Consider the following 11938-nt stretch of genomic DNA (forward strand, 5'->3'; position numbering starts at 1 on the left):
TCCTCATATTTGCGTTTTTTCCATATTTGCGTTTTTTCCATATTTGCGTTTTTCCCATATTTGCGTTTTTCCCATATTTGCGTTTTTCCCATAATTGCGTTTTTCCCATAATTGCGTTTTTCCCATAATTGCGTTTTTCCCATAATTGCGTTTTTCCCATAATTGCGTTTTTCCCATAATTGCGTTTTTCCCATAATTGCGTTTTTCCCATAATTGCGTTTTTCCCATATTTGCGTTTTTCCCATATTTGCGTTTTTCCCATATTTGCGTTTTTCCCATATTTGCGTTTTTCCCATATTTGCGTTTTTCCCATATTTGCGTTTTTCCCATATTTGCGTTTTTCCCATATTTGCGTTTTTCCCATATTTGCGTTTTTCCCATATTTGCGTTTTTCCCATATTTGCGTTTTTCCCATATTTGCGTTTTTCCCATATTTGCGTTTTTCCCATATTTGCGTTTTTCCCATATTTGCGTTTTTCCCATATTTGCGTTTTTCCCATATTTGCGTTTTTCCCATATTTGCGTTTTTCCCATATTTGCGTTTTTCCCATATTTGCGTTTTTCCCATATTTGCGTTTTCCCCATATTTGCGTTTTCCCCATATTTGCGTTTTTCCCATATTTTCGTTTTTCCCATATTTTCGTTTTTCCCATATTTTCGTTTTTCCCATACTTTCGTTTTTCCCATATTTTCGTTTTTCCCATATTTTCGTTTTTCCCATATTTGCGTTGTTCCCATATTTGCGTTGTTCCCATATTTGCGTTGTTCCCATATTTGCGTTTTTCCCATTTTTGCGTTTTTCCCATATTCGCGTTTTGAGAAGAGGCAGATTTGAGGTAATTAAAAATTTGAAGTTATTGAAGTGCATAAGAGGGAGAACTGCAGATGTGGGGAATACTAGCTTTTTTTATGCATCCCCAATTTTACCACATTTTCGTTTTCCCTCTAATGCGTTTTATAAATTTCATATGTATTCCCATATATGCGTTTTCCTCATATTTGCGTTTTTCCCATATTTGCGTTTTTCCCATAATTGCGTTTTTCCCATATTTGCGTTTTTCCAATATTTGCGTTTTTCCCATATTTGCGTTTTTCCCATATTTGCGTATTTCCCATATTTGCGTTTTTCCCGTATTTGCGTTTTTCCCGTATTTGCGTTTTTCCCATATTTGCGTTTTTCCCATATTTGCGTTTTTCCATATTTGCGTTTTTCCCATATTTGCGTTTTTCCCATATTTGCGTTTTTCCCATATTTGCGTTTTTCCCATATTTGCGTTTTTCCCATATTTGCGTTTTTCCCATATTTGCGTTTTTCCCATATTTGCGTTTTTCCCATATTTGCGTTTTTCCCATATTTGCGTTTTTCCCATATTTGCGTTTTTCCCATATTTGCGTTTTTCCCATATTTGCGTTTTTCCCATATTTTCGTTTTTCCCATATTTTCGTTTTTCCCATATTTTCGTTTTTCCCATATTTTCGTTTTTCCCATATTTTCGTTTTTCCCATATTTTCGTTTTTCCCATATTTTCGTTTTTCCCATATTTTCGTTTTTCCCATATTTTCGTTTTTCCCATATTTTCGTTTTTCCCATATTTTCGTTTTTCCCATATTTTCGTTTTTCCCATATTTGCGTTTTTCCCATATTTGCGTTTTTCCCATATTTGCGTTTTTCCCATATTTGTGTTTTTCCCATATTTGCGTTTTTCCCATATTTGCGTTTTTCCCATATTTGCGTTTTTCCCATATTTGCGTTTTTCCCATATTTGCGTTTTTCCCATATTTGCGTTTTTCCCATATTTGCGTTTTTCCCATATTTGCGTTTTTCCCATATTTGCGTTTTTCCCATATTCGCGTTTTGAGAAGAGGCAGATTTGAGGTAATTAAAAATTTGAAGTTATTGAAGTGCATAAGAGGGAGAACTGCAGATGTGGGGAATACTAGCCTTTTTTATGCATCCCCAATTTTACCACATTTTCGTTTTCCCTCTAATGCGTTTTATAAATTTCATATGTTTTCCCATATATGCGTGTTCCTCATATTTGCGTTTTTCCCATATTTGCGTTTTTCCCATATTTACCTTTTTCCCATATTTGCCTTTTTCCCATATTTGCCTTTTTCCCATATTTGCGTTTTTCCCATATTTGCGTTTTTCCCATATTTGCGTTTTTCCCATATTTGCGTTTTTCCCATATTTGCGTTTTTCCCATATTTGCGTTTTTCCCATATTTGCGTTTTTCCCATATTTGCGTTTTTCCCATATTTGCGTTTTTCCCATATTTGCGTTTGTCCCATATTTGCGTTTGTCCCATATGTGCGTTTGTCCCATATTTGCGTTTGTCCCATATTTGCGTTTGTCCCATATTTGCGTTTGTCCCATATTTGCGTTTTTCCCATATTTGCGTTTTTCCCATATTTGCGTTTTTCCCATATTTGCGTTTTTCCCATATTTGCGTTTTTCCCATATTTGCGTTTTTCCCATATTTGCGTTTTTCCCATATTTGCGTTTTTCCCATATTTGCGTTTTTCCCATATTTGCGTTTTCCCCATATTTGCGTTTTTCCCATATTTGCGTTTTCCCCATATTTGCGTTTTCCCCATATTTGCGTTTTCACCATATTTGCGTTTTCACCATATTTGCGGTTTACCCATATTTGCGTTTTCCCCATATTTGCGGTTTACCCATATTTGCGTTTTCCCCATATTTGCGTTTTCCCCATATTTGCGTTTTCCCCATATTTGCGTTTTCCCCATATTTGCGTATTCCCCATATTTGCGTTTTCCCCATATTTGCGTTTTCCCCATATTTGCGTTTTCCCCATATTTGCGTTTTCCCCATATTTGCGTTTTCCCCATATTTGCGTTGTTCCCATATTTGCGTTTTTCCCATATTTGCGTTTTTCCCATATTTGCGTTTTTCCCATATTTGCGTTTTTCCCATATTTGCGTTTTTCCCATATTTGCGTTTTTCCCACATTTGCGTTTTTCCCACATTTGCGTTTTTCCCACATTTGCGTTTTTCCCACATTTGCGTTTTTCCAACATTTGCGTTTTTCCCACATTTGCGTTTTTCCCACATTTGCGTTTTTCCCACATTTGCGTTTTTCCCACATTTGCGTTTTTCCCACATTTGCGATTTTCCCACATTTGCGTTTTTCCCACATTTGCGTTTTTCCCACATTTGCGTTTTTCCCACATTTGCGTTTTTCCCACATTTGCGTTTTTCCCACATTTGCGTTTTTCCCACATTGGCGTTTTTCCCATATTTGCGTTTTTCCCATATTTGCGTTTTTCCCATATTTGCGTTTTTCCCAAATTTGCGTTTTTCCCATATTTGCGTTTTTCCCATATTTGCGTTTTTCCCATATTTGCGTTTTTCCCATATTTGCGTTTTTCCCATATTTGCGTTTTTCCCATATTTGCGTTTTTCCCATATTTGCGTTTTTCCCATATTTGCGTTTTTCCCATATTTGCGTTTTTCCCATATTTGCGTTTTTCCCATATTTGCGTTTTTCCCATATTTGCGTTTTTCCCATATTTGCGTTTTTCCCATATTCGCGTTTTGAGAAGAGGCAGATTTGAGGTAACTAAAAATTTGAAGTTATTGAAGTTCATAAGAGGAAGAACTGCAGATGTGGGGAATACTAGCTTTTTTTATGCATCCATAATTTTACCACATTTTCGTTTTCCCTCTAATGCGTTTTATAAATTTCATATGTTTTCCCATATATGCGTTTTCCTCATATTTGCGTTTTTCGCATATTTGCGTTTTTCGCATATTTGCGTTTTTCCCATATTTGCGTTTTTCCCATATTTGCGTTTTTCCCATATTTGCGTTTTTCCCATATTTGCGTTTTTCCCATATTTGCGTTTTTCCCATATTTGCGTTCTTCCCATATTTGCGTTTTTCCCATATTTGCGTTTTTCCCCATATTTGCGTTTTTCCCCATATTTGCGTTTTTCCCCATATTTGCGTTTTTCCCATATTTGCGTTTTTCCCATATTTGCGTTTTTCCCATATTTGCGTTTTTCCCATATTTGCGTTTTTCCCATATTTGCGTTTTTCCCATATTTGTGTATTTCCCATATTTGTGTATTTCCCATATTTGCGTCTTTCCCATATTTGCGTTTTTGCCATATTTGCGTTTTTGCCATATTTGCGTTTTTGCCATATTTGCGTTTTTGCCATATTTGCGTTTTTGCCATATTTGCGTTTTTGCCATATTTGCGTTTTTGCCATATTTGCGTTTTTGCCATATTTGCGTTTTTGCCATATTTGCGTTTTTGCCATATTTGCGTTTTTGCCATATTTGCGTTTTTGCCATATTTGCGTTTTTGCCATATTTGCGTTTTTCCCATATTTGCGTTTTTCCCATATTTGCGTTTTTCCCATATTTGCGTTTTTCCCATATTTGCGTTTTTCCCATATTTGCGTTTTTCCCATATTTGCGTTTTTCCCATATTTGCGTTTTTCCCATATTTGCGTTTTTCCCATATTCGCGTTTTGAGAAGAGGCAGATTTGAGGTAACTAAAAATTTGAAGTTATTGAAGTGCATAAGAGGGAGGACTGCAGATGTGGGAAATACTAGCTTTTTTTATGCATCCCCAATTTTACCACATTTTCGTTTTCCCTCTAATGCGTTTTGTAAATTTCATATGTTTTCCCATATATGCGTTTTCCTCATATTTGCGTTTTTCCCATATTTGCGTTTTTCCCATATTTGCGTTTTTCCCATATTTGCGTTTTTCCCATATTTGCGTTTTTCCCATATTTGCGTTTTTCCCATATTTGCGTTTTTCCCATATTTGCGTCTTTCCCATATTTGCATCTTTCCCATATTTGCGTCTTTCCCATATTTGCGTTTTTCCCATATTTGCGTTTTTCCCATATTTGCGTTTTTCCCATATTTGCATTTTCCCATATTTGCGTTTTTCCCATATTTGCGTTTTTCCCATATTTGCGTTTTTCCCATATATGCGTTTTTCCCATATATGCGTTTTTGCCATATATGCGTTTTTCCCATATTTGCGTTTTTCCCATATTTGCGTTTTTCCCATATTTGCGTTTTTCCCATTTTTGCGTTTTTCCCATATTTGCGTTTTTCCCATATTTGCGTTTTTCCCATATTTGCGTTTTTGCCATATTTGCGTTTTTGCCATATTTGCGTTTTTGCCATATTTGCGTTTTTGCCATATTTGCGTTTTTGCCATATTTGCGTTTTTGCCATATTTGCGTTTTTGCCATATTTGCGTTTTTGCCATATTGGCGTTTTTGCCATATTTGCGTTTTTCCCATATTTTCGTTTTTCCCATATTTTCGTTTCTGCCGTATTTGCGTTTTTGCCATATTTGCGTTTTTGCCATATTTGCGTTTTTGCCATATTTGCGTTTTTCCCATATTTGCGTTTTTGCCATATTTGCGTTTTTGCCATATTTGCGTTTTTTGCCATATTTGCGTTTTTGCCATATTTGCGTTTTTGCCATATTTGCGTTTTTGCCATATTCGCGTTTTTGCCATATTTGCGTTTTTCCCATATTTGCGTTTTTCCCATATTTGCGTTTTTGCCATATTTGCGTTTTTCCCATATTTGCGTTTTTCCCATATTTGCGTTTTTCCCATATTTGCGTTTTTCCCATATTTGCGTTTTTCCCATATTTGCGTTTTTCCCATATTTGCGTTTTTCCCATATTTGCGTTTTTCCCATATTTGCGTTTTTCCCATATTTGCGTTTTTCCCATATTTGCGTTTTTCCCATATTTGCGTTTTTCCCATATTTGCGTATTTCCCATATTTGCGTATTTCCCATATTTGCGTATTTCCCATATTTGCGTATTTCCCATATTTGCGTTTTTCCCATATTTGCGTTTTTCCCATATTTGCGTGTTTCCCATATTTGCGTTTTTCCCATATTTGCGTTTTTCCCATATTCGCATTTTGAGAAGAGGCAGATTTGAGGTAACTAAAAATTTGAAGTTATTGAAGTGCATAAGAGGGAGAACTGCAGATGTGGGGAATACTAGCTTTTTTTATGCATCCCCAATTTTACCACATTTTCGTTTTCCCTCTAATGCGTTTTATAAATTCCATATGTTTTCCCATATATGCGTTTTCCTCATATTTGCGTTTTCCTCATATTTGCGTTTTCCTCATATTTGCGTTTTCCTCATATTTGCGTTTTTCCCATATTTCCGTTTTTCCCATATTTGCGTTTTTCCATATATGCGTTTTTCCCATATTTGCGTTTTACCCATATTTGCGTTTTTCCCATATTTGCGTTTTTCCCGTATTTGCGTTTTTCCCATATTTGCGTTTTCCCTATATTTGCGTTTTCACCATATTTGCGTTTTCACCATATTTGCGGTTTACCCATATTTGCGTTTTCCCCATATTTGCGTTTTCCCCATATTTGCGTATTCCCCATATTTGCGTTTTCCCCATATTTGCGTTTTCCCCATATTTGCGTTTTCCCCATATTTGCGTTTTTCCCATATTTGCGTTTTTCCCATATTTGCGTTTTCCCCATATTTGCGTTTTTCCCACATTTGCGTTTTTCCCACATTTGCGTTTTTCCCACATTTGCGTTTTTCCCACATTTGCGTTTTTCCCACATTTGCGTTTTTCCCACATTTGCGTTTTTCCCACATTTGCGTTTTTCCCACATTTGCGTTTTTCCCACATTTGCGTTTTTCCCACATTTGCGTTTTTCCCACATTTGCGTTTTTCCCACATTGGCGTTTTTCCCATATTTGCGTTTTTCCCATATTTGCGTTTTTCCCATATTTGCGTTTTTCCCATATTTGCGTTTTTCCCATATTTGCGTTTTTCCCATATTTGCGTTTTTCCCATATTTGCGTTTTTCCCATATTTGCGTTTTTCCCATATTTGCGTTTTTCCCATATTTGCGTTTTTCCCATATTTGCGTTTTTCCCATATTTGCGTTTTTCCCATATTTGCGTTTTTCCCATATTTGCGTTTTTCCCATATTTGCGTTTTTGCCATATTTGCGTTTTTGCCATATTTGCGTTTTTGCCATATTTGCGTTTTTGCGATATTTGCGTTTTTGCCATATTTGCGTTTTTCCCATATTTGCGCTTTTCCCATATTTGCGCTTTTCCCATATTTGCGTTTTTCCCATATTTGCGTTTTTCCCATATTTGCGTTTTTCCCATATTTGCGTTTTTCCCATATTTGCGTTTTTCCCATATTTGCGTTTTTCCCATATTTGCGTTTTTCCCATATTCGCGTTTTGAGAAGAGGCAGATTTGAGGTAACTAAAAATTTGAAGTTATTGAAGTGCATAAGAGGGAGAACTGCAGATGTGGGAAATACTAGCTTTTTTTATGCATCCCCAATTTTACCACATTTTCGTTTTCCCTCTAATGCGTTTTGTAAATTTCATATGTTTTCCCATATATGCGTTTTCCTCATATTTGCGTTTTTCCCATATTTGCGTTTTTCCCATATTTTTGTTTTTCCCATATTTGCGTTTTTCCCATATTTGCGTTTTTCCCATATTTGCGTTTTTCCCATATTTGCGTTTTTCCCATATTTGCGTCTTTCCCATATTTGCGTCTTTCCCATATTTGCGTCTTTCCCATATTTGCGTTTTTCCCATATTTGCGTTTTTCCCATATTTGCATTTTCCCATATTTGCGTTTTTCCCATATTTGCGTTTTTCCCATATTTGCGTTTTTCCCATATTTGCGTTTTTCCCATATTTGCGTTTTTCCCATATTTGCGTTTTTCCCATATTTGCGTTTTTCCCATATTTGCGTTTTTCCCATATTTGCGTTTTTCCCATATTTGCGTTTTTCCCATATTTGCGTTTTTCCCATATTTGCGTTTTTCCCATATTTGCGTTTTTCCCATATTTGCGTTTTTCCCATATTTGCGTTTTTCCCATATTTGCGTTTTTCCCATATTTGCGTTTTTCCCATATTTGCGTTTTTCCCATATTTGCGTTTTTCCCATATTTGCGTTTTTCCCATATTTGCGTTTTTCCCATATTCGCATTTTGAGAAGAGGCAGATTTGAGGTAACTAAAAATTTGAAGTTATTGAAGTGCATAAGAGGGAGAACTGCAGATGTGGGGAATACTAGCTTTTTTTATGCATCCCCAATTTTACCACATTTTCGTTTTCCCTCTAATGCGTTTTATAAATTTCATGTTTTCCCATATATGCATTTTCCTCATATTTGCGTTTTCCTCATATTTGCGTTTTCCTCATATTTGCGTTTTTCCCATATTTCCGTTTTTCCCATATTTCCGTTTTTCCCATATTTCCGTTTTTCCCATATTTCCGTTTTTCCCATATTTGCGTTTTTCCCATATTTGCGTTTTTGCCATATTTGCATTTTTGCCATATTTGCGTTTTTGCCATATTTGCGTTTTTGCCATATTTGCGTTTTTGCCATATTTGCGTTTTTGCCATATTTGCGTTTTTGCCATATTTGCGTTTTTGCCATATTGGCGTTTTTGCCATATTTGCGTTTTTCCAATATTTTCGTTTTTCCCATATTTTCGTTTCTGCCATATTTGCGTTTTTGCCATATTTGCGTTTTTGCCATATTTGCGTTTTTGCCATATTTGCGTTTTTGCCATATTTGCGTTTTTGCCATATTTGCGTTTTTGCCATATTTGCGTTTTTGCCATATTTGCGTTTTTGCCATATTTGCGTTTTTGCCATATTTGCGTTTTTGCCATATTTGCGTTTTGAGAAGAGGCAGATTTTAGGTAACTAAAAATTTGAAGTTATTGAAGTGCTTAAGAGGGAGAACTGCAGATGTGGGGAATACTAGCTTTTTTTATGCATCCCCAATTTTACCACATTTTCGTTTTCCCTCTAATGCGTTTTATAAATTTCGTATGTTTTCCCATATTCGCGTTTTTCCCATATTTGCGTTTTTCCCATATTTGCGTTTTTCCCATATTTGCGTTTTTCCCATATTTGCGTTTTTCCCATATTTGCGTTTTTCCCATATTTGCGTTTTTCCCATATTTGCGTTTTTCCCATATTTGCGTTTTTCCCATATTTGCGTTTTTCCCATATTTGCGTTTTTCCCATATTTGCGTTTTTCCCATATTTGCGTTTTTCCCATATTTGCGTTTTTCCCATATTTGCGTTTTTCCCATATTTGCGTTTTTCCCATATTTGCGTTTTTCCCATATTTGCGTATTTCCCATATTTGCGTATTTCCCATATTTGCGTATTTCCCATATTTGCGTATTTCCCATATTTGCGTATTTCCCATATTTGCGTATTTCCCATATTTGCGTATTTCCCATATTTGCGTATTTCCCATATTTGCGTGTTTCCCATATTTGCGTTTTTCCCATATTCGCATTTTGAGAAGAGGCAGATTTGAGGTAACTAAAAATTTGAAGTTATTGAAGTGCATAAGAGGGAGAACTGCAGATGTGGGGAATACTAGCTTTTTTTATGCATCCCCAATTTTACCACATTTTCGTTTTCCCTCTAATGCGTTTTATAAATTTCATATGTTTTCCCATATATGCGTTTTCCTCATATTTGCGTTTTCCTCATATTTGCGTTTTCCTCATATTTGCGTTTTTCCCATATTTCCGTTTTTCCCATATTTCCGTTTTTCCCATATTTCCGTTTTTCCCATATTTGCGTTTTTCCATATTTGCGTTTTTCCCATATTTGCGTTTTTCCCATATTTGCGTTTTTCCCATATTTGCGTTTTTCCCATATTTGCGTTTTTCCCGTATGTGCGTTTTTCCCGTATGTGCGTTTTTCCCGTATGTGCGTTTTTCCCGTGTGTGCGTTTTTCCCGTACGTTCGTTTTTCACGTACGTGCCTTTTTCCCGTATGTGCCTTTTTTCCAGTATGTGCCTTTTTTCCCGTATGTGCCTTTTTTCCCGTATGTGCCTTTTTTCCCGTATGTGCCTTTTTTCCTGTATGTGCCTTTTTTCCCGTATGTGCCTTTTTTCCCGTATGTGCCTTTTTTCCCGTATGTGCCTTTTTTCCCATATGTGCCTTTTTTCCCATATGTGCCTTTTTTCCCGTATGTGCCTTTTTTCCCGTATGTGCCTTTTTTCCCGTATGTGCCTTTTTTCCCGTATGTGCCTTTTTTCCCGTATGTGCCTTTTTTCCCGTATGTGCCTTTTTCCCGTATGTGCCTTTTTTCCCGTATGTGCCATTTTTCCCGTATGTGCCATTTTTCCCGTATGTGCCTTTTCCCATATGTGCCTTTTTCCCATATGCGCCTTTTTCCCATATGCGCCTTTTTCCCATATGCGCCTTTTTCCCATATGTGCCTTTTTCCCATATGTGCCTTTTTCCCATATGCGCCTTTTTCCCATATGTGCCTTTTTCCCATATGTGCTGCATGGGGGCTTTATTAATATATAATGAAAATAATTTTAATTTTTTGTTTTTAGTAGCTGTTTGTCCGATTACGAAGTCTCGTAACGGTTGGCCCTGACTAGTATTATTACGCTATCTGACTGCATAGAACAATAACAAAGAATGAAATGGAAATTTTCATTAACACAATTAATTAATTAAGTCCCCAGCAACTATAAAACCTACGAAACCAAAGCACAAGTGTAACTGTTCTGCGTGTGGAAGTATAACTCAACGTACGCATCTGGCACGGTTCTTCTTCAACAACACAAGAAATTTTAAATATCATTTATACTAAATTAATTAAAGAAAATAAAAATACCATAATTACTCAAGAGAACCACAATTACACTCTAATCCAAGAACACAAGCCAGATGCTTTGTTGACTGAACCTGTAATGACGCATTATTTAAAACATGGAAATAATGAAAAATAAATCAAGTTTCGTTACCTTCATATATTGACCAAAATCACTCTAATCATTAGAATATATCTCCACACCGACTCGCTATTACCACATCTCAACAAGAACTTTTCAGTATCACATCTCAGCAAGCACTCCCTACTAGCACATCTGAACACGAACTGACTACTACGAGTCCTCGACAAGCACTCCCACTACGACATCTCAATAATCACCGCCAGTGGAGGCGGCGGAACAATGCTCTCTAGCGATCTCTGGCGCTGTGGCTCAGTGTAGCCACCTTTCATATGCCCTTCCTCCACGGCTAGAATTTGATGGTATTTTTGCCAGCATTGGTGGTGAAAATACCACCAAATTCGTCAAAAAAAAAATACAGACAAAAATAAAAGATAATATTAATACGTAAATATCATATAACTAGATAAAATTTTGGCTTTGCACTGACCTTTCAATAACCTATTATATAGAATACAGTAAGCAATACAAATTCTTTCATACATGTGACTTTACATAATAGTTTACACAAGTATTGTGTGGTTAAACAATTCAATCAATAGCGTCAGCAATGACGAATATGTGCAGGTAAGAGTCTCATAACTTTTCACAAACAGTAATACACAAAAAATCAGTTTATACAAATATTCACATAAACGCTTTCCATAGCCCAAGAATAAGCAGTTGACAGTTCCAGCAGTAGCACCCAGCAATGGTCAACAGGTGCAAAAACCAACAAGTGACATCTTTTCAGTAGAAACAGTCCATCAGTGGCACCCAGCAATGTTGAGCAGGTGCAGACATCAACAAGTCACATTTCTCAGCAGAAGCAGTTCCATAAAATTCACTAGCACTGATCACACTGTTGATCAGAGTTTATAAGCAGAAATTAAACATGTCCTAGCGGCACCAATCATGTAGAAAAGGTACAAGTAACAGTCCATAATTTTTTACAATCACTGATCACACAGTTCATCAGCAGAAATTAAACATGACTAAATGTCACGCATAATGTTGAAAAGTGCAGCACCATCACTAATCAGACAGTTCAGGCATGAACAATAGTTTGAATACACATACAATGCTTTTACACTAAACATACAAATCATAACAAACACACAAATGATATCAGATAATTGTCCTATTAACT

General features: G+C 36.2%; 2 protein-coding genes across 2 annotated transcripts; both read right to left on the reverse strand.

Moving 5' to 3' along the window:
* Window positions 1-964: 964 nt before the first annotated feature.
* LOC126252219 (uncharacterized) lies at window positions 965-1846 on the reverse strand. The gene has a single exon (XM_049953090.1). It carries the CDS (start codon window positions 1844-1846, stop codon window positions 965-967), a length of 882 nt encoding a protein of 293 aa, XP_049809047.1.
* Window positions 1847-3667: 1821 nt separating this feature from the next.
* LOC126252220 (LWamide neuropeptides-like) lies at window positions 3668-4492 on the reverse strand. The gene has a single exon (XM_049953091.1). It carries the CDS (start codon window positions 4490-4492, stop codon window positions 3668-3670), a length of 825 nt encoding a protein of 274 aa, XP_049809048.1.
* Window positions 4493-11938: the final 7446 nt, after the last annotated feature.

Source organism: Schistocerca nitens, chromosome 4 (genome assembly GCF_023898315.1).
Source record: "Schistocerca nitens isolate TAMUIC-IGC-003100 chromosome 4, iqSchNite1.1, whole genome shotgun sequence".
Lineage (NCBI taxonomy): Eukaryota > Metazoa > Arthropoda > Insecta > Orthoptera > Acrididae > Schistocerca > Schistocerca nitens.

Coding starts and splice junctions, on each gene's coding strand:
- LOC126252220 (XM_049953091.1), bottom strand. CDS start 4,492: ATGGGAAAAACGCAAATATGGGAAAAACGCAAATATGGGAAAAACGCA.
- LOC126252219 (XM_049953090.1), bottom strand. CDS start 1,846: ATGGGAAAAACGCAAATATGGGAAAAACGCAAATATGGGAAAAACGCA.